The following is a 21,983-nucleotide window of genomic DNA, read 5'->3' as shown; positions in this document are numbered from 1 at the left end:
AGGCTGCTTACTGAGTATTGTATGGATCGAATTTACTTATAGTTTCGATAATCGATTCATGATTGCATCATCATATAACGTAAATGTCCTAAAAGCATAAATCCTGGTAATAACAAAAAGATCGTGGTGTGGTAAATATGAAGACAAAGGCACAAACAACCCAAATGAATATAGAAGTATAAATTAACGAAACCAAAATCAACGTCAACATAAGTATAGAAGAAGATCAAAATCCTATCACCACCCGCCCATCTAACCCAGTGTACATCTAAACGAAAACGTTTTTCAACCAATAACGTCTTCTCCATATCTATTCTGCCTTCTTATTCTATACATTGGCAACTCTTAAACCTCTACCATCCAAATCTGGTCTGGTAACACTACCTGCGCTTTCGGGTCTAGGTTGTCTTAAACCTGATAATCTATTTTGATCGTAGCCTCCATAAGGATCTTCATCTTCTGCGTATTCATATGCTTGTTTAGGATCGAAGTAATATCCATTGTTATTGCCGTCATGTTGTTGTTGTTGTGGTTGTGAGTAATCAGTTGCGTTTTGTTGATATTGATCGTGACCTTGTGAATAATGATCCTGTTGTGAGTAGTGATCTTGTTGATGCTGATCATCATAAGTTTGTTGAGCTGCAGCAGCACCAAATCCAGCCATTCCAGGTACTGTAGCAGTTGACATTCTATCTTGTTGATTTGGATTTGAAGGGTTTAAATTTGTCATATTGATAGCGTATGGATCGTAACCACCTGCAGGATCTTCGTAATCATGATAACCATTATTGACATCAGGTTGAGGTTGACCATGAATATCTATACCTGGTGTAGTTGATGCATAATAACCACCATATTGAGTCATTGAAGGTTGATTTGAATCGATATCATCATCGTCAAATCCAGATCTTGATGAATGATGTGCACCAATTGCAGCAGCTGCAGCAGCAGCAGCGACATCTCTATCTAATCTTTGTCTTCTTCTTCTTCTTAGCATGAAAATAGCAAAAGCTATTATACCTGCCGTTATTAGTAATCCAACAGCAACAAAAGTACCTGCAACAGCTCCAGTATTGTTGAAAAATCCTGAGTCATTTGATCCTCCTGAAGATGATAATGCCCCAGATGGATTATGCACAACCATGGTTTTCGTAATTACTCTTCCTGATTGATCAGTAGTTACAGCTGTTTGAGTGACTAAATCAGGTGCTGTAGTAACTGTTTTTCCTGATGCATCGGTTGTAGTAAGTCGTATAGCCGATGTTAAAGTGGATTCAGTCGTTGAAGCAGTCACTAAACCTGGTTGACTGATTGACGAGGTCTCGGATGGACCGACAGTGGTTGAGCTTTGCTGTTGAGACTGAACATCTGAGGCGGATACCCTAGTAAACACAGTAATATAATAGTCGGTCAGTTTGAAGAGCAGTACCTATGATCAGATGTTACTCACGAAGCTGATTGAGTTACACTTTGACTTGGTGATTGGGTAACACTGGCAGACTGACTTTGTTGTTGCGAAGCACTTTCGCTCACACTTGGACTTTCACTTGGACTTTGAGTTGCAGAAGGTGATTGAGTTGCACTAGGTGAAGCGGATGGACTTTGTTGTTGAGATGATTGGACGGAAGGAGAAGCTTCAGAACTTGATACTTGTTGGGAAGGTTGAGGTGATGGTGAAGGAGATTGAGCTGCAGGTGAAGGGGAAGCTGATGCTTGAGGTGTTTCGGATGCGGCTGGAGATGGTGATTGAGCAGCGGGGGATTCTGCAGCGGATGTAGCAGGAGATTGTTCTGTTGTTGTATGCGGCAACGTAATGACCGTACGAGTATTGGTGGACATGATGGATTCGAAGTTGGAATAATATGAATGCGAAGAAAAAATAGAAATCGATATGTTGATAATAATTGTTAGAACCGAGTAGATCAGCAAAGTATTCTCGATGATGGAAATATCATAAACAATAGAAATAAAATGGATGAAATTGAACGAGATTTACGAGATTACGGAACGGGATGCCATCCGAAAGGACCGAAAGGACATGAACATAAAGGTAGGTAGGTGAATTTTAGTTGAAGCGCAAAAAGTAGGTAGACTCTGGCGAGTGAAGGATGTTGTTAAGAGAGTCCTTCGAAGGAAGGATACACCAGACGATACTGCATCTGTGTGAGACTGAGTTCACATTGAGCAACATACGAAAGCGTATAGACGAGATGATATGTCTTGGACAGCATGAATTACAGCCTTGTCGTTGTTCACCTATATGTGTTTTACAAACGAAGGTAGATTGCATTACAGTTTCGCGTGACTGGGATGTTTGTGATGTGATGTGATGTGATGAAGAAAGAATGAAACCCCAAATTTGGGTGTACCAAAAGTACGGATGACAAGCAAAAAACCCTTCATTCCGCAGATTAGAGTCAAAGATAAAAACACTTACCGGCCATGATGATTAATCAAAATATCCTGGATTATAGTCCTCTTTGTAAAAATTAATCTTGTATTTATTGGATGATCTTAAATGAATGTTTGGTCAACTATACTGATGAGAGGTTCTAAACGAATGTATGATGTTTTTTTCTCTATTCTGACGATGAGAAAAAGCAATATCGCAATAAAGGTATGTGGGTGTAGTGTCAAACGCGTTGTTTCAGTCTTAAGACCTATGAGTGTATGTACGCCTTATTTTGTTTGTGGCTTGTAGGTGAGGATCAAAGACTTTCTTTTTATGAGGAATAATATTAAGTAGACTATAGGGATGATATGTTAATGAGAGAACACAATATTATGAAGGCATCTTCTCATTTCTTCTTGATGCAACATCGCTTTTTCATCGGTACATCTCTCACTGCCTTTTCAGCATACAGGCATACAATACACGGCGGTACGGAAACACCCAAGCTGTGATGTTGTTGTGTTTTTTTTGATTGTTTTGACTTTTTTATGTGTTTCAGGGTATAATAAAAGAATTTAACTATGAAAAGTTCAGGTTTAACGCGTGAGAGGAACCACTATATCACCTATTTCGGTAATTATCGCTTTTACGACCATATGGAGGCACGCGGGGGGGATGAGTTGGATGTATGGATGGGAGTAAGGTAGGTCCAAGAGTTAAGACCAGAACATAAAAAAGTTGAAATAACGGAATCAAATGATTATTTTGTAACCAGATTAATATTAATTGCGTTGGAGAGTGTGGCAAATACGCAAATACTGATGAAAAGACGGTTTTCAGTTGTTATGTAAGATACCTTACTCAACACTAGCTAATATCAATCTAATAATGCCGAGCCATGACGTCGGTTGCTCACCTGTCGTTTTTACAATAAATGTTGGAACCAACTCAACTTCGTAAAGATAAGATTAGTCTTGACCAGTCCTATGACATTGTCTATTATTTATATTGTATCTGATTACCGACAGAATAATTGTATAGATATTTAGATATTCAGATCACTCTCCTTGGACCATACCAAATAAATTATAGAGGTAATCACGCTTTAGTCGCCCAATATGTCATCATCATCAACATCATCAAATATCCCTCCTTCAGTTCAAAAAGTAGAGAAGATGGGTGAAGATAAAATCCAAGATTTGGTTTTGGATAACGGTGAGTAGTCTAACTATGATCATCTTCAAAAATAAATTATGAGCAATAGCTAATTCATTGTCATCACGAATACAGCTGATTCTACCGAATCCAACGTTCGATATGGTATGTTACAATCATTATGTGACCCTAAAGTTGCGACAAGTATAAAAAATTCTGATGAGCCTAGGCGTATTTAGCTGCTTATTTGAGAAGAGCAAGAGATATTGTTAGAGCTGGATCTAGGTATACTGCTTATAGTAAGTTTGCCAGTCATCACCGTTGTGAAGAGAATCGTTCACACCTAACTCTTGACGTTTCTAGCATCTGATGTGGGAGAAGCGTTCAGACCTGTTGTTCCACCTTGGGTAGGTGAGTACAGATAATTCACTTCTGGATCAATCTCTTACAGCTATGATATATAAATATTATGCAAAGCTGACTAATTTATTTTTCTGTGTTATAGTCACCGCTGCATATGGAGTATCATGGGCATATTTAATAGGAGATGTATCATTTACAACATATAAATCATCACAATTTGGACCTACACCTTTAGAAGCTGCAAATATGTCTGAACCAACAAGATTATCAATGGTTGCTGTAAAAAGATCTGTTTTTCAAGGTATAGCTTCAATGGCTTTACCTGCTTTTACAATTCATACAGCAGTTAAACAAGCTGGTAAACAATTTGCTAAATCTGCTAATCCAACTTTAAGAAGATGGGGTCCAACATCAGTTGGTATTGGTATTGTGCCATTCTTACCTTACTTATTCGATCATCCTGTGAGTTCAAGTAAAAAAAAAAAACATCTTTTCATCACGCACCAGATGATCCAGGAAAATCCCGCAATTTGGGAGAGCAAAGGCTAACTTTATTATCATTTCCTTTTTTTGAAAGGTCGAAAAACTCACCGATATCACATTCGATAAAATCGAAGAAACTTTCTTCAGTGGTAAACCTATACCTGGTACTCCAACTTCAACTCCTGTTAAACCTAAACCTGGACCAAGACCTGACTTATAGGATTTAGAATTTGTTACAGATAGAATGGACACCAAATAAACGGAAAAAAAAACTCTGTGCGGATTATGATATACCCCATATATACAAATATGCATAGCGATGTAAAAGAATCTATCTATTGATCTATTCACTCTAATCGATCATCATATATCAACCTAACTTCAGCTTTTTCTTCACCATTCCATACTTTTTTAGCATCATTACATAAAGCAACTTCATCTCTCACATCACTAACCATACCACCTGGACCACTAACATAAACGCAAGTTGGACCATTTATAGTTTTTTGAACAAACTCTTTAACTGATAAACGTAAATCTGGTCTATGATGAGGTTCAACACCTTGTTCAATAGCTTTTTCAGCATCATATATTTGATTGTTTTCTTTGTATTCTGATGATGATGAAGATGAAGATCCTGCAGTGTAAACAGGTGGTTTACAAGGACAACCAGAATCTTCGCCAGTGATGTTATTGTTGTTGTTGATATTACTGTATGAGGATATAGGTACGATATCACCATTCTGTAATTTTTCCTTAATTTCCTCTTTCTGATTACCACTCATTTGCAAAGTATCAAAATTTTTCGATATTGGCATCGGAGTTGACGATCCACTAATAGTACTGTTATTATTGCTATTCGATACCTTCAATTCTCTAGTAATTTTGATTGTAATACTAATATTTTCATCCTTTCTCAATTGTTCTAATTCTGATTTAATCCACTCTGTATCTTTTTCATGTCTGATTACCCAAACTAATTCTATCAATCTACCTTTTGTCAAACCGAATTTCGATAGATGTAACAAAATCGGTAAAACGAATGTTATACCTGTACCACCAGCTATACATAAAACGTTATCTTCAATTTCTAAATCTTTCATAATATCAACACCATAAGGTCCAGTTAAAATGATTGGAGTTGTTAAATCAGAATTGAAATCCATTATTTTTTTAGTTTCACCTTTTTTAGCTCTGATTAAATAACCATGTGAATCGTTTGGTAAGTTTAATGGTGTAAATGGATGTGATTGCCAAATACTACCTTTTAAAAAACAAATATAAAAATGTTGACCAATTTCATATGTTGTTGTATTTGGATTATCAAAATCTAATCTTAAAATATCTGAATCATGATAAGTTAATTTTGCTTGAATAGGTTCAAATAAACCACCTTTACCATTAGGTAAAACTTTATAATGTATTAACCAAGTTCGGATTAATCTAATTGATCTATCTAAAATCCATAATAATAAAGAAGGTAACATGAAACATTGTAATTGTTTCCAATGTAACCAACATGCAACAATATATAAAATAGCTAATAGATAATGTGCTTTTCTAAAAAATTCATAACCGCATTTCTTTCTTGACCATGATGTTGATAAAACCCATAAAATCAATAATAAAATCATTGCTACAACACCCCAAATGATATAAGGTTGTACAATCCATTCTTTCGCTACTTTAGGTTGAGGCTGGTAAAATCTTAATTCAACAACTAACCATAATATAGTATGTAATAATGATTGTAATAAAATTATATGACCTAACCAACGATGTAAGAAATTGAAATTTTGATATGGTAATCCAGTTACGACTGATAACAAAGATTCTCTTGAACCTAATAAAATCGATAAAGGTGTTAAAGCATATGCTAAAATACCCACTCTATCTGCTAATGGACCGATACTTGATCTTCTATTATACACACCAGGCATTTTTTTCACAGGTGTTATCCAAGTTTTATATCTAATTCCAATAAATGAAAAGATAGTTAAATAGATCGTGATACAGACTAAGAGCAAAATTTGTAATTTCGTTGTTCGACCAAAGAAATATCTACCGAACTTTGATTTTGTATCAGGTAAAAACCTTCTCCGTATACTTGACGTTATAGTTTTGGTTAATCGACTTGAAGAATGACTTCGGTTCCAAATACCCCAAACCAATAAACCACCAATTATGACTGACCATAAAATACCTGAATAAAGCATACCAAGATCATGTGAATGATATACTACATCAAGATATTCACATGATCCAGCATCATTCGTACATGGTACCACTCGATCAGCATAACCCCAGTGAGGTTCAAGAGAGGCCGCATCGTTATAATCTTGAATATGTCGTGGTTCGATCATGATGTTGATGTAGCGATTAAAAGGATACTACATTCATGTAGGATTAGCCATGCTCCAATGCAAGCTGTTTAAGATGTTTACTTACGGAATGTGATAGGGAGGCCTCAAGTCAGAAAAGGTTGTTTGAATGAAAGACAGATCTTATAGATTTTGACTGCGGGTTGAGTTGAAAAGCGGATAATACGATTTGAGCAAGTGAAAAAGAGAAAAGACAATTGGGTTATATGTGATATATCTACTACCACTCCTTAGCTATATCGGATTAACCCCTTGTTCTGACATGTGAAAAGAGAAAGTAATACATATGTGATTAAGCATACATTCCTTTGGTTTCTGATGAATGATCCACAGGTAAACCAATGGTAGAAAGGCCTCTCATAATGAGACAAATTTGGGATTTGTGTAATGCTGTAATGCCAAGGATGCGATGTTTAAAATATATTCCGAGCCTTTAAATTTGAGATGAGCGATATACCGAAAAAGGGAATTTTTCAGTGTTTATAAATGGCTCAAAAGAGTCTCGATTACGAAAAGTGATCGACGATAACCCTAGATTAGTTGAGCCCATTTTATCTGATTGGTCAATTGATCAATTGGGATTATTTCCCATTCCTTTTCGGATGTTGTTTTCGGTTAAAGGCTTTGTTGGAGGAGTTGGATACAATAACCTTACTTTAAATATATACTAAAACGTGACGACGGTCGTTTAGTAACTTGGTCATGTAATTCGATATTTGTTCGACATCCTTTCTGTACAAAAGGTAGCCAAAGTGAAATTCCAAGAACTTGACAAGGTTGATATACTCTGGAAGTGTACCAATCTCAATCTTACAGCTATAAACTCTAGTAATTTATATATATATATACTTCTCTCAACTCAGTCAACCATCACAATAGTATTTAAGACGACCAGACAAACAACACAATTACCAAAAGTCCAAGAACACTAGAACTGAGAGAGTATATATCAAAACGAAAAAATAACGAATAGTCCATCACAATGAACCATATGAGCTCTGGTAGTAACAGTACATGTCAGATGTCTGACGTGAGTTGTCTAAAATCATAGCTTTCCAAATGAACGCCTTAGCTGATTTCTTGATGGCATATTCAAGATGTTATGGAATTGGGATGTGATAGATACATGTGAGTGTTCCTTTCTTCCTTTGTTCATCCATTCAAATTATCATTGGAGGGCTTTCCCTATTCACGTCTTGAGGTTATATTGTATTGAATACTTATTAATAATAAAATTGTTGATCATTTAGGTTTCATTTCATCTGGATGGCACAATACGACAAGAGGAGCATTTGCAGCTTCATGTATAGGAGTAGTATTTATGGCTATATTATTAGAATTATTAAGACGTATATCAAGAGATTATGATAAATTAATTTTAAAACAATTATCTTCCGTATCAGAAAAAACTAAAAATTATAGAATTAGAAGAGCAACACCATTACAACAATTAATTAGATCTTTAATACATACAGTTATATTCGGTTTGGCTTATTTATTAATGTTATTAGTAATGTCTTATAATGGTTATTTAATTTTTTCAATTTTAATTGGTACAGGTATAGGTAAATTCTTTTGCGATTGGTTGATTTTAGGTGTAGAATCTACATCAAATGAAGATGAACCTACTGTATGTTGTGGTTAAATTGTTTAGTAGTGGTATCAGGAAAATATCTAAGGGGAGTGAGTTGTACAATTAGGTCATAGATTAGAGCTGTTGAGATGATTCCACCTTTCATATATGCATATAAAGATGAAACAGAAATATCAAAGTGGTCAAAATTAGTAGGGCGAGTTCTGTACCTACCACTGCCTACGTGTTACGCAAAGGCATTCACATTGTACTGGTTTCAATCATCAAGAGATCGTTAAATTGCATATTTCATTTCACTCGTATGGACTTCACACTTTTTTATATATTTAAGCAGCATATCCCATCCATTCACCTTGTAAATCCCTAAACACAATCTTAGCTTCTTCTTCTTCTTCATCATCATCCTCTTCTTGTTCATGCATTTTTTCCTCGTCGTTATTATCATCATTCTCGTCAACTTCTCTCACTATGTTGATATCATCGTCCAAAATTTCTTTTTCTTCAATTATATATTCACTTCCTCTCCCACTACCATTACCGATTGATGAAGTACAGACTTGATTTAACATTCCAATTAATGTGGTCTGATTATTCAGAATTGGACATGTTAATCCTGTTAAACCTATATTATTCGTCGTTGATATTGATAAGGATGAATTAGAAGATTTCAGAGATCTTAGAGAAGGTGATGTAGTCAAACTACTTAATCCTCCTGCAATACTACTTGATGAAAAGGAAGAAGAAGATGATGAAGAAGATGTTGGTATAGTGAATGCTGTTGTGATTGGTGTTGTAGAATAACGATTTGATTCTGAGATTGGCATTAATGCCAAGCTGAATAAGTTCGAGTAACCTAGAATCAATGTCCGAAGTTAGCTAGATCACTAATACACATCCACATCGGAAATTTTGATAAACTCACCATTCCATCCACTCCAGTCTTTGACTTCTCCCACTTTACCTATACCTCCTTCAAGTTCATTGAGGACTTTCATTTGAGAAATACCTTTCTTCTTGTTCGATCCTACACTGAATAAACTGGATTTCTCCTGTATGATTTGACCTAATATTACTAAATCATCAAAAATCAAAATCGTGAATACTTCTTCTTTCTTCTTACTTTTTGATGATGATGAATTACTAGGTGTACTTGGTCTAGGTGAACAAGTTGAATGGTTATAGTAAGAATCCATAAAAGAGGAATTAGATGATGGTGATCTATTGATAGATGGTCTAGAAGGTGATGCAGTGAAAGATGATGAATTTGATGGTCTGGTTATACTATTTGATCTTGATGGTGGACCACCAGCGGAATAAAAAGATGATCCATTTGATGAAATTGAAAATGCTGAAGTTCTAGATGGAGTTAAAGAAGCTGAAAAATCCCAAGGTGATGATGATGATACTATAGAAGAAGGTGCAGAGGAAGATACAGAAGATGATATTGATCCTCTTGATGAATGTACTGAACCTGCTCTAGCTCGCGAACCGAATGTGGAAGAAAGATCTTTTGAAGGCGGTACACGAATAATCTGTCCTTGACCTAATAATTTCCTACCCCTAATTGCTAAAGTAAAATCATCAGGTAAACCAATAAGACGATTTTCTAATGCTTGTAATTGTTCAAAATCCTCTTCTCTAGCTTTTGTAGCTTGTAAATTTAGGATGATCGATTCAGTCGTAGATAGTAAAGATAGTATTTCAGGATGCATAGGATGAGGATGTGGAGTGGCATCAAGTAATCGCTATAAACAAGTATTTAGATCAGATAAATGAAAATTTCTTTAATGGAAGAAATTGCGTGGTTTAGCTTACCTTTAAGAAGAGAGGATATTTAGTCAACCTTTGAACAGGTTTTAATAACATACTACCTAAAGACATTGAACCTAAAACTTCTTCTTTCATTTGCATTCTAACAAATTCACCAAAAACACTATCTGGATCTCTAACATTTTCTTCAACTAAAGAAACAACTGATTCAAATTTAATTAAATACCATTCATAAACTTTTAAACGATTTACCCAATTTTTGAAAATATTAACAAAAGTTGATAAATCAATCAAATTTGATTTTCTTCTTAAATCTCTTTCAATCGTTGATAATATACCATGTTCATGTGCGATTAATTCTAAAGAATCAAATAATTCTGTAATTTTTTCTGGAATTCCTTGAATCCATTTACCTTGTGGTGTTTTTAATGGTATTGCAAATAATCGTAATACAGTTCTCATTGATTTTATGAATAAATGTTCAGTTTCACACATTTCCCATATGATTTCTTGTCTTTTAATTTCATTAGACCCATATTGATTCAATATTTTTGAATATAACTCTTCATTCGATAATGACGATCTCCATGTTGATGTTGGATCCGGTGTAACAGGTAATAAGGGTGAAGTTGAAACAGGTTCAAAACATTTAGAATATCCTGATGAAGCAACTTCAAATACTTCTTTTCTTGTTCTACCTATAGGTCTAGGTGGTTCGGGCGTCCGTGAAAGTAACTCCGAAGACGATCGAAATTGTTTAGGTCTTCTTGGTGGGGTGGAATTAGGTTGTTTCTTTGATGATCCTGAATTTCTTCTTACAGGTGTATAGTCAATTTTAGGTGAATGATATGCTTGCGTAGGTGGTGAGCTTTGTAGTTCCCGTTGAATAGGCTGCTGAGGTTTAGGTTCTGGCCATCCATGAGACTCCGCAATATCAGGTTGAATCACTGATTTCGGTGTGCTTTCTTGTAAATATCGTGACGGAGGTGAAATCGAATGTACAGGACTGGAAAGAGCTTCTTCAGAGGATGAAGACATGATGCAGGATTCGTCCGAAGAGTCAGACGGGTGCTCCGATGTGTAATCGATTGATTCGTTGCCACAAGCCCAGAAGTAGGAATTATGAGTATTATCTTCTTGTCGCTCTTTCGATTCAGGTTCAGGTGAGAAGAGATTTTCTTCTGCTAGGGGATTCTCAGTGAATGACCAAGGTTGATTGAAGTCCAAATTAGCCACAAGACCTCTTAAGGCTGATAGTCTTCTCTGAGCTGAATCTCGCTTTCTACCTCCCATAGGTATAGAAGGAGCTGCCTCCTCTAGAGCTGAAGCTAAAACGGAACTTGATTCGGGCGGGGCTGTAACTATAGGCTGAGAAGGAATATCCGTTATGAAAGGTCTAGGTGTCGATGCTGGAGATAGGGTTACAGTAGATATTGAGTCACCTGAAGGTGAGATACTCCTCGAGAAGTTTGTTCTTGGTGGTACTAAATCAGACTGAGACTGAGGTGTTAATGAGATTGGTTCTGGAGCAATCAAAGGTGATCGTCTTATTGTTGAAGCATTTGTACTGGCAGAAGCAGGTGATGGATAAGCTGACGTTGACCTTCTCGCTGGTCTAGGTGGAGTATCACTATTCCCGTTTGGTGAAGGTATAGAGATGGTTGGCCTCATTGAAGACCTACTTGGAGTTCTATCATTAACAATTGAATTTGGTGAATAACAGAAAGTTGATGTAGATGGTGTAGGTAAACAAGCTAAATCTTCTGAATTTATTGATGCAACTGATGTATTAGAACCGTAGGAAACTGAAACAGCTCTTGACCTTCTTCCTTCTCGACTAACGACAATTTGTACATCGTCTACAAGATTCAAGCCAAGACCTATACCTTCTGTAGAATAATTCACTGCCACACGTTTGGATCTCGTAGAAGTAGCTGGAGAAAGACAAGGTGATGAATGTTCCGAAGAAGCTATTGAAATTGATAATGGTAAGGCGGGAAGGAGTTTTGAACTGGTTTTTGATGCTCGACGTGTCCGTGCGGGAGGTGGTGGTGGGGTTGAAACCCTTTGTGAAGCTGTAGAAGATGAAGAAGAAGCAGTGGAATAGGATGAAGAGGATGAAATTGATCGAACTATGGGTGACGATTTCAAGTGAGGAGAAGGTGATGCGGGAGGGAAAGGTACGCTGTACATCCCATTCGCAGGTGAAGAAGAAGGTAAAGGCGGTACAGGCGGTGGTGCAGGTGCTGCACGATGGGGGGAAAGTACATGTCTTGATGATCTCGTCATTGTTGTATACGGGGATGTCTATTACGATATAAACAAGAAAAGAAACAGAAAACGTTCAGAGTTCGAATCAGTAAGAAAGATCAAATAACGTTACAAATTTTGAAGTTCATCAGGTAGACTTACAGGAGTATCCCATTGAGGTAGAGGAGGAGTATCTATAGAATGCAAAGAGAAACTTGAAGTAGATCTACTACCGGGTGATTTAGGTTGTCGTAAGGTGGGAGGTAAAGGTGGTGAAGAGAATGAATTTGGCATGATGAAGTGAGACGATCCGTTAACTGCACGAATACGGTTGTTGTAAATGTGAAACCCCAAGATCAAATGAGGCAAAAGGACGATCTTTGTTCTTTTGAAAAATATAATTGTCTTGCCTTGTGTTGTCTTGATATGTTGTTTCTTTACTATCCGAGTCAATCGAAAAGAGAAAAAAGGTTTACTCTGAATAACCTAAAAGTGGTTGTCATGGAGATAACTAGAATCAAAAACAATGATATGTTATGTTTTTGTCTTGGTTTGTATTCCTCATTATACCTAAAGCAATTTAATCTTGAACATTTGACTTGTAGATTATCGGCTCAAGCCTAGTTATCATTCGTGTTTTGATGTTTAACCTAGTCGTAAATGGATGACGGATGGAGTGAATTTCAGTCCAGACCAGACTATCGCCACGTTTTCTTTCTCTAAATTGATTTACTACACTGATAAACCCTCTACTCCGGATGCAATAAGCATACAATTAATCTTTCCCACAAGCCTTGTGAGCGTGATCAACACAAGAAAGGAAGGGGAATTTAAACCAAAAATGAGTGATTGTGACAATACCAGATTATCTATCTCCGCTTGTGGTATGTTTTCATTGCCAAGTAACCCGTAACTTATTGTATGGCTGGACAATTGCAGATCATCTAGCTTGCAATGTAAGTGGAGAAAGGAAAAAGATCAATGAATGAGTATGAGTGAGAATTGAAAATGAAGATGCCTTTGAGATTGTCAATCTGAAAACCTAAAATACCAACGTGAACATATCAGCAAAGAACGGCTTGTAATTATCAGATGTACTTACCACGTCTACTTAGCATCAGGACAAAAGCAGTGCTCATCAAATCTAGGCTTCACACAAACATTCCTTTCCTGTATGTGATTTAAAGACAACCAGTTAAAGGATTTTCACACCTGAATGGTAAAATTAGCTTTAAATCATCTGTCCGTTTCCCTTTGTCGTCTCTTCGCGTTTCCTTTCGATCTATCTGCATATAATCAGGTGTTGCGTCCACCATACCTTGTGTATGGGCAAGATAGCTTTAAAGAAGACAGTAAGATAACGCAAGGTGCTGTTTAAGTCTGTGAGGACAATAGACATATGCTCAACCCCCAAACATGACTAATTGACTAGAATAAAATCTGGATTTCGACCAGGAACCATAAACGCGTCTCCATAAGGTATCTCTTCCTGCTTTGTGATGTACTCATAGGAATGCGCTGGACAGAGGTAAGGTCATGTGTATGATTGAAACGAGGGGATTAGTGCATGTATTGTTCTTCAATATGTGACGTTTCATGTATTTTCCGGGTTCGGGTTCTACGCGTACGATAGTGGACCAGGCGCAGAGAATGCATGAAGAGGTTGACCAGAGAAGAGAATAGCAGTGATTAGCATTCCTTTGCTTTAGTAAGCAAGTAAAGGTGTGTAATGAAGATCAACGATGAGAGATACATATCTTATTTAAATATTTAAATTCAAATGAAAAAGCAACATATCAGACCCACTACTCTAACTACTAATATCGACGACTAAACTCATTCGCCGTTAGCCGGATCAACGAGTGCAAGTGGGATCACTATTGTAATGAAATCGTAATAGTCGTATCCCCTGAATAAGCAAGATTTCAAATGCTTGATTAGGATTGTTGATAATGACTTATAACCGATGATGTGATGAATTATTTGAATGATGCTGAATAATCGACAATGACGCCGTCATATTCTGTGATCTTCCATATATAAACCATGAGAGCGATTCAATTGATGAAAATCGATTTATTTCAGACTTGTGAATACATTAGATCAATAAATGTTAACAGCAATTAGACGTTTAAACGTTTTATCATCACATTTATCAATAATCAATAAACCTAACACTTTACAATCTATCAAACTGGGTTCTTCATTTTCAACAACATCACCAGCAATGTCTGCCGAAATTAAACAATTAGTTGACAGAACTATCAAAGAAAACAAAGTTGTTGTTTTCTCTAAAACTTACTGTCCAGTGAGTATTGTTTACGGCGTGGTATCAAAAAGATTTTCGAGTTTTTATACCGATTACAACATAAAAATGCTAATTTAGTATTTTCCGCTCCTTCATCTAGTACTGTACCAAAGCTAAGAACTACTTGAAAGAAGATACAAGTGATATTGCTATTCTTGAGTAAGTTATTTCCCTCTGCATAAACCACAATATGGTATCGTCTGCTAATACCACATCGAACCTTTCTAGACTTGATGACAGAGATGATGGATGTAAGTGATACATTCCTAGCGATTGCTTTTGAACTCATTTGAAACCATTTTGTGAATCTTTTGCGAAATTGCATTACTGACATTATCCCTTTTTTTGATTCTATAGCTGCCATTCAAGCTTACCTCAAAGAATTAAATGGTCAAGGTACCGTTCCTCACGTTTACCTCAACCAAGAATTCATTGGTGGTTCTTCAGATTTATTGAAACTTTCTCACAACCAAATCAAACAAAAGATCTCTGCTTAGATTGTTTGTTCAACAAAACATAAATGATTTTCAAGGAGATGGTTTAGATGAGGTAGATAATTAATCAAGTATAACTAAATATAAGATGTATGCATAGCAGTAGTAGTAGATGTAGCAGATACAAATAGCATGATACAACAGAGGTGCGACGATACATCCTTCCTATAATTGAAATCTAATATCAGGCCGAACAGCATGAAACATCCATCCGTTTGCATTGTTATTAATGGCAAGACACACTATCATACCAATAGGATTTGATGTGTCTTGGCCATATCACGATCACTACTCAGTTGTTAATGGTGTCTATCCTTTCTTCGAAGGCAAGAGTATATTCATTTTGCGATGAATTCTGTTTAAACCTTCTCGCAAACTTTAATAGCAGCTTTACAACCAACACCAATAATAGCAGATAATAAACTATGTCCTGGAGCTTTTTGTGCACCTTCTTCTACAGCAGTATCTAGATGTTCTAATTCATCGTCTCTGAATTCCTTTAATATATTTGCCATTAAAGGTAATGATGGATGTGGTGTAGATGAATCTGAAGGATTTAATAGGGGTTGAAGAGCTTTCAGTTGGCTAATTGGAGAAATGTATTGATCGCTAATTAGTCTAAAAACCCTTACTAATCTATATAGAAGGTATACGATTTGGCAAGAAGAATGATCCTAGATGAGTATAGTTTCAATGACTTACTCATCATAATGTTCTCCTATAACAGTTTCAACAGCTTCTGTACATGCCATAGCAGCTTCTTTTGACATTAAACCAGTTGATGCACCTAAACCAAAAGCCATTGCTTGCCATAATGGATATAATAAAGTTGGTCTTGTTCTATGTTGATTTTGTAAATGAGATAATATCGTTAAATGATGTCTTTCATTTTCCCACATATCCTATAATATATATAATCAAAAACATTACATCAAAATCAAATTCATCGTTTCAATATTTCATATCAATCTCTATTTCTACCTTAAAAAGAAAAGCAAACAAATAATTTACTCACCTCAACTTGCTTACTAGTTTTTTTATCACCTTTTAAATCCATAGCCCATTTTTGACCTCTATAAATCCAATTCGCACCTAATTCACCAGCTTGATCAACTCTAATTATACTATCAATTAAATCTTTCTGTTCTTTAGTTAAATTCTGAGGTGTTGTCGTTGTTACTTCTATAGGTATATCATCTTCTTTGGAATCTCCTGATACAGATCCAGGTTTAGTAGGCTTTGGTAGATATGCATGACTTGATAAATTACGTATCAGGCTTGCTGAAGACGACGAGGAAATTCTGAGGGTGGAAAAGGAAGAAGATGCGATGGGTCGAAATAATATTGACATTCTGCAGATCGATTACTGGAATTTGAGATGAGCAAGCTTTGATGATAGGTAGCTTTTCTTGGTAAGATTACGAGGTACGATAGTATATTGATAATGTATAGATGTATAGGTAGACGTTCAATCCTTGCAATAACCCAGATAATCAAGTGAAATAACACGTAAATTTGGGATGCGATTTCAAGATCGAGAAAATACCACCGAAACATCCGCCGGAATATCCCGATTGTTGCATGACAATCAAGCACGACCAGACCGCTTGCAAATCTGAAAACTGCTTGCAAAAATGAGCTTTGATATGTCTGTATTTTGATGGCGAGTTTTCTAAACATTGATTATAGAATAGATGAAACATTCATAATGTTATACATGATGCATAGTGTTTTAACCCAGAAAAAAGCTATTACACCTTATCTTACTCATAAACCCCGAATCGTTTTTCGATTGTTTTGTCTATTGTTGAACTAAATAAAAGATAGGCATCAGCTTTGTTCATAGATTCTAATATAATTATTATTTCTACTCACTTGGTTTGATCTTGAAATGTAATGTGATGAGGGAGAAGATGAAGCACTATTGGCATAGGATCGATAGTAAGCAACGAGTCTCGGTCAAAGGTCTAAACACTTTTAACGCAATCATCATAGGTGTAAAATCATGAACTCACCTTGAGATCTTGTACGAGATAATAGAACACACGCAAACCTTCAGCATCAGAAGATTCATTTACATCTGCTAAAGACCCGATTTTTGCGGTCTATAAAGAGAGTCAAGGGTTTACGTCAGCAGGTTGAACTATCAGTATAGAATATAGTGGAATATCTGCAGTGCAAGTCCTCGCTTTATGTGCAGACTGATTGCGAATATTTCAAAATGAATACGTTGAGGAACTGGTGTGATTGTTACTCACCTCAAACGAGATATGTTCTTTATCTATTCTGACTTCCAATTCTTGTTTACCTACTACGTTCTTCTTTGGCCATGCAACATCATCTTCCCTATAAATTTAGAGTATGATTATCAGTGATCGGACATAATAACCATAATATAGACAATGTATCGAAAAGACAGATATATGGGCTTTTGGATGCTCACTTTGTGATTTCACTTTCCCTTACGATCCGTTTTAACTCTTCTACTACTGCTGGGCCTACGAACACTACATAGGGATGAATAGAGTTAGCAATCAGCGTATCGAATCTTGTTTTCCCGTACATGGGAAAATCTCTGACTATATCCTCAAACACCGGAACGACGACTTTCTGGAGATATTTACTGAAAACGATCTTCTTCCCATTTAATGAACCCCGCCTGCCCCCCGCCCAGCCCTTATGCTTCTGTCCTCCAGTCAAGAGTCACCTCTGACCTCCTATAATCAACTTTGTCTCGTACCCTACCTCATGATATCCTAGTCCAGCCCTACTTCTGATCTGTCTTGTTTATGCTTTTCCCAAATATAGGAGATGTGCACAAAGACATCGTCATATCTACACCTCATACCCATCTTCTTCTTTCGAAACTTCAATGAAGGGAACAACAATCAAGACAAGAAGAACAATACCTACTCTCTTTTCTAATCAAACTATCATTTCTATAATTTGAGTTATTGGCGTATCTGATACGACCTATGGATATTACAATCAATTAGCTCAACTTCCATAATCTCCAATAGTGATATTTCGCTCTTTCTGTTTTCTACAAGTGGATAAGTACCAAGAATGAGGAGTACATTGAGCAGAGAAAACACGGCAAGAGCTTACCATGTGCATATTCGAATTCTAAGAATTCATGCCCATGCATACCTTGATGCCCTGTACTGTTCGTTCGAAAAATTTCAGGTAGCCTAAAATCAGCTATCTCATGTCCGTTCTTTGATACGTCGCATCATCCATCATAATATGGTCTATGACATTAGCAGAGATCGAATAGCTTACTAGTATCTAAGCAGCAGTAACCATCGGTACTATTAGCAATGAATCGATTTCAATAGAAATGACATCTTCAACTCACCGAAGGTAAAATGGATCTCTTTCAAGGTCTGATGTAGCCATTTTGCGGTGTGATTTGATTTCCTTTTTTTCGTGAAAATGTATGAAGCTTGTTATATACTTTGTATGTCTCAGTGGTTACTGGTGCTTTTTGTATCTATCTTGTATATTCTGGGAATTTCAAGAGGAAACATGAACATTAGGCGACTTGAACGTAATTATCACCACCAACTGTCTACAGAACATCGAAGGGCGACATACGGATTAAAGGGGTAACGGGAATAAGCAAATTTGCATCTAAAGTGGTTCTTTCGTGGCCACTCAACAATTCATACATGAAATTGCGTGCATTTTTCATCGCTACCATTGCTGCCATTCCTGTCCACGATTTACAACGATTCAAAGGCGGGAACATCGTTTCATTCGTATATATTGACTAAATAAACTATGAAATCAAGGTAGACACATATATAAAAGACATTTCAATTTTTCGTTCTTCTTTCCTTCTTCTTTCTCAACCCTACATTACTTTCTTCACTTGCGCGGTAATTCCATCTCTCCCCTCTTTTCATTCCGACCAAACCACTTAAAGTTCACTCTTAGCAGATTTTGAGGCTTTGGCACTAACACTGCTTAAAGAAGCAGAGTATGATGAAGCTGATTTACTGGCCGATGAAGCTGAAGCGGCAGCAACTGAAGAGGCTGAAACGGCTGATTTTGAGGCAACTGAGTAAGCACTGGCGAGAGATTTAGAGGCAGAAACGTAAGTTTCAGAGGCAGCTTTGGAAGCTGAAACAGCTGAAAGTGACCATGATTTTGAAGCGGATGAGGCAGAGAGTGAGGCTGAGTGAGCGTACACTGAAGCAGCGGATGAGGCCGATGAAGCAAGGGATGAAGCTGAAGATGAAGCGTATGAAGCAGCACTTGAAGCGGACTTGCTAGCGACGGAGGCAGCGGAGGTCAATGAAGGGTTGTTGGCTGATTTGGCAGCAACACTGGAAGCTGATGAAGCAGCTGATGAGAGACTGCTAGAAAGAGATGAAGCAGCTGAACTGGCAGCAGATGAAGCTGATGAGGCAGAAGATCTATCAAAACGACGTTAGCGGTCTGAGCGGACTTGAGTTCCAGTGATTCAACTTACATGGCGCTAACAGATGCAACAGAAGCGGCAGAAGTGGCACTGGCACCGTAGTAGTTGGCAGCTGAACTAGCGGAAGAGACGGCGACATCGTAAACGGAGGAGACGGAAGCATAAGCTCTGTCGAGTTTCTCTTCAGCAGTCAATTTTGATGAAGTGAGGAGCTGCAAGTAATTCGTGAGTTAACATGAGCCACGTTTGAAGATCGCTTTATTGCTTACCTCGAGTACACCAGCTAATTTATCTTCGGCAAATTCAACACCTCCGGAGATGGTTTCTCTGATAGAAGCGAGGATTTGTTCAACCTTGTTTTGAGATTGGACGTAGTTGACTACAGATATGAGTCAGGATATTAATCAATCATTCGGAAAAAAAAGACTCACTTCTAACTTCGTGTAAAAGAGAAGGTCTTGAAGTGAATTTGGTGTCATCAATACCGTAAGATCTGAGTTGAGCTCTAAGTCGAGCATCTGGCCAAGCAAGGTATGGAGCGTTGGTGTTTTCCTTGTATTTTTGTGAGATGAGGTTTACCAACTATAATACAGTCCTTGTCAGCTGAAATCTAGACGATAATCGTACAGCGACTTACTTCGTCTCTTTTAGCTTCGGTGTCAGATTTGAGGTAACCGTGGTTGACGAGCCATGATCGGATTTCAGAATCGTACCAACCACCGAAGATAGTGTTTTTGGATCGACTGTAGTGTTCACTGAGGAGTTTCTCGTATTTCTCTTTTTTGAGTTCGGCTGCATCTGAGCTGCTGTTGAGTAATTGTTTATCAGTTTGATGTACGGATATATAATATTAAAAATGACATTCGTCAATGTGATAACTTTTCGCATGTTTACTATCATAATGGATTCGGAGCACAGCTTGAGGACGAAGTGAAGGAGGGAGTAGGGATGTTTCAACTTACATTACACCTTCGGAGATTAACCAGTCTCTAGCTTGTGACTCTGACCATTTGGAGTAGGCGGTATCTTTAGTTTCGTAGTAGTTGTCTTTCATAAGATCAACGAGCTTGTCTCGAGCTGTTGGTTCTGGGTGTACAATTCCGTGCTCTACTAACCACTCGTGAATGTTTGAGGTGGACCAAGCTTCATAAATTGGTTGAGTAGCTTTTAGGTATGCTACCTTAACATTGTTGAGTAAAGCAGCTCGGCCGGTAGGAGCAGGTGTTGAAATAACATCGTGTTGCTCTAACCAGGTTCTAAGTTGGTTGTCATCCCATGATGAGAAGACGTAATCTTTGGCATCATCAAGCTTCTTTTGAACTTTAGCGGAAGCGTAGGCGGCTTGAGTTGAAGCGGCGTAGTAGCCTGATGAAACGGATGAAGCAGCATCGTAACCAGCTGAAGAAGCTACAGATGCGGCTGAGTAGGCAGATGAAGCGGCTTGGTCGGTGGGGTGACCGTAGGCAGCGGTTGATGCAGCGTTAGATCTAAATTAGTTGTATGAATAGTGGTAAGCTTTGGTATGATACTGATGTACCGTAGAATCAACGTACAATTGTCTAGCCTTTACCAAAAGAGCTTCTCGGTTGGAAGATGGAGAGACAACGCCTTTCTCTAATAACCATTCTCTTAATTGACTTTCTGACCAACTGAAAGAGTTTTCATCCAAACGTAAGTAATAGGTCATGCAATCGCTGTAAGACTGGCAACTTACGTTTCGAGCAGTTGTTCACTGTAAGCTTCGTAATGAGCTTGAGCGGAACCGGCAGCAGCAGCTCCCCACTAAATAAGCGAGAGGGGAAGTTAGCTACTTGAGTGTCGTACGTAACATGACCGGAAAGCTCACTTTAGCAGCAGCATCAGCGTTTTCAGCTACTTGTTTTTGGATTTCAGCTAAAGTAGCAGAATCTTTGACTGCGATTCCTTGTTCTTTGAGGAAAGCTACTGATTGATCAAGAGACCAATCTTCGTAAACGGCTGTTTTGGGTGGCCAGATTTAGGTATAAGAAACAAATGGGATAAAGGAAAAGTCCGAGAAGGATTTTGAGTGTTGGGTACAACCAGAGGAAAAAAGGGTACCAAAGGGAGTATCATTGTCAGTATCTATCGTTTACAGCATAATGAGGTACTTGATCAAAACTCACGTTTATCTTTACCGAATAATTTAGCATCACTTCCAGCAGCGAGAGCGATAGCTGTTATGACGAGAGTTTTGGATACTTTCATTATGTTGAATTTGATTTTATAGCTACAGTTAAATTAGGATATAGGGATACAGGTATAGAATGGGGAAAATCACTCTCTTTTCAATTATAGGTATATGAGAAGAATAGAGAGAGTTATTTGGATATGTGAGGAAAAGAAGAA

General features: G+C 37.3%; 9 protein-coding genes across 9 annotated transcripts; 3 read left to right on the top strand and 6 right to left on the bottom strand.

The window, feature by feature from the left end:
- Positions 1 to 328: 328 nt before the first annotated feature.
- L201_001995 (uncharacterized protein) lies at positions 329 to 1,839 on the bottom strand (the record flags this gene model as incomplete). Its single annotated transcript, XM_066217775.1, has 2 exons — positions 329 to 1,382; positions 1,451 to 1,839. The coding sequence occupies 2 exons, from the start codon at positions 1,837 to 1,839 to the stop codon at positions 329 to 331; spliced, it is 1,443 nt and encodes a 480-aa protein (XP_066073872.1).
- A 1,671-nt stretch (positions 1,840 to 3,510) lies between these two features.
- Positions 3,511 to 4,613, top strand: L201_001994 (uncharacterized protein; the record flags this gene model as incomplete). The annotated part of the gene is made up of 6 exons (XM_066217774.1): positions 3,511 to 3,607; positions 3,683 to 3,712; positions 3,787 to 3,846; positions 3,911 to 3,958; positions 4,053 to 4,372; positions 4,488 to 4,613. 6 exons carry the CDS (start codon positions 3,511 to 3,513, stop codon positions 4,611 to 4,613), a joined length of 681 nt encoding a protein of 226 aa, XP_066073871.1.
- Positions 4,614 to 4,740: 127 nt separating this feature from the next.
- Positions 4,741 to 6,756, bottom strand: L201_001993 (uncharacterized protein; the record flags this gene model as incomplete). The annotated part of the gene is made up of 1 exon (XM_066217773.1): positions 4,741 to 6,756. The coding sequence occupies one exon, from the start codon at positions 6,754 to 6,756 to the stop codon at positions 4,741 to 4,743; it is 2,016 nt and encodes a 671-aa protein (XP_066073870.1).
- A 1,000-nt stretch (positions 6,757 to 7,756) lies between these two features.
- Positions 7,757 to 8,419, top strand: L201_001992 (uncharacterized protein; the record flags this gene model as incomplete). Its single annotated transcript, XM_066217772.1, has 3 exons — positions 7,757 to 7,804; positions 7,872 to 7,902; positions 8,025 to 8,419. 3 exons carry the CDS (start codon positions 7,757 to 7,759, stop codon positions 8,417 to 8,419), a joined length of 474 nt encoding a protein of 157 aa, XP_066073869.1.
- A 275-nt stretch (positions 8,420 to 8,694) lies between these two features.
- On the bottom strand, positions 8,695 to 12,682 carry L201_001991 (uncharacterized protein; the record flags this gene model as incomplete). Its single annotated transcript, XM_066217771.1, has 4 exons — positions 8,695 to 9,221; positions 9,291 to 10,113; positions 10,184 to 12,445; positions 12,551 to 12,682. 4 exons carry the CDS (start codon positions 12,680 to 12,682, stop codon positions 8,695 to 8,697), a joined length of 3,744 nt encoding a protein of 1,247 aa, XP_066073868.1.
- Positions 12,683 to 14,615: 1,933 nt separating this feature from the next.
- L201_001990 (glutaredoxin) lies at positions 14,616 to 15,193 on the top strand (the record flags this gene model as incomplete). The annotated part of the gene is made up of 4 exons (XM_066217770.1): positions 14,616 to 14,696; positions 14,797 to 14,855; positions 14,925 to 14,947; positions 15,054 to 15,193. 4 exons carry the CDS (start codon positions 14,616 to 14,618, stop codon positions 15,191 to 15,193), a joined length of 303 nt encoding a protein of 100 aa, XP_066073867.1.
- Positions 15,194 to 15,549: 356 nt separating this feature from the next.
- L201_001989 (uncharacterized protein) lies at positions 15,550 to 16,541 on the bottom strand (the record flags this gene model as incomplete). Its single annotated transcript, XM_066217769.1, has 3 exons — positions 15,550 to 15,775; positions 15,893 to 16,092; positions 16,206 to 16,541. The coding sequence occupies 3 exons, from the start codon at positions 16,539 to 16,541 to the stop codon at positions 15,550 to 15,552; spliced, it is 762 nt and encodes a 253-aa protein (XP_066073866.1).
- A 450-nt stretch (positions 16,542 to 16,991) lies between these two features.
- Positions 16,992 to 18,589, bottom strand: L201_001988 (uncharacterized protein; the record flags this gene model as incomplete). The annotated part of the gene is made up of 8 exons (XM_066217768.1): positions 16,992 to 17,002; positions 17,066 to 17,111; positions 17,206 to 17,295; positions 17,449 to 17,536; positions 17,634 to 17,697; positions 18,104 to 18,163; positions 18,299 to 18,354; positions 18,549 to 18,589. The coding sequence occupies 8 exons, from the start codon at positions 18,587 to 18,589 to the stop codon at positions 16,992 to 16,994; spliced, it is 456 nt and encodes a 151-aa protein (XP_066073865.1).
- A 523-nt stretch (positions 18,590 to 19,112) lies between these two features.
- L201_001987 (uncharacterized protein) lies at positions 19,113 to 21,842 on the bottom strand (the record flags this gene model as incomplete). Its single annotated transcript, XM_066217767.1, has 10 exons — positions 19,113 to 19,611; positions 19,668 to 19,828; positions 19,886 to 19,995; positions 20,048 to 20,198; positions 20,254 to 20,419; positions 20,579 to 21,103; positions 21,170 to 21,265; positions 21,331 to 21,398; positions 21,463 to 21,593; positions 21,761 to 21,842. 10 exons carry the CDS (start codon positions 21,840 to 21,842, stop codon positions 19,113 to 19,115), a joined length of 1,989 nt encoding a protein of 662 aa, XP_066073864.1.
- Positions 21,843 to 21,983: the final 141 nt, after the last annotated feature.

The sequence above is a fragment of the Kwoniella dendrophila genome, chromosome 2, assembly GCF_036810415.1.
Source record: "Kwoniella dendrophila CBS 6074 chromosome 2, complete sequence".
Lineage (NCBI taxonomy): Eukaryota > Fungi > Basidiomycota > Tremellomycetes > Tremellales > Cryptococcaceae > Kwoniella > Kwoniella dendrophila.
The sequence above is the reverse complement of the archived record's forward strand: the minus strand, read 5'-3'. Positions and strand labels throughout refer to the sequence as shown.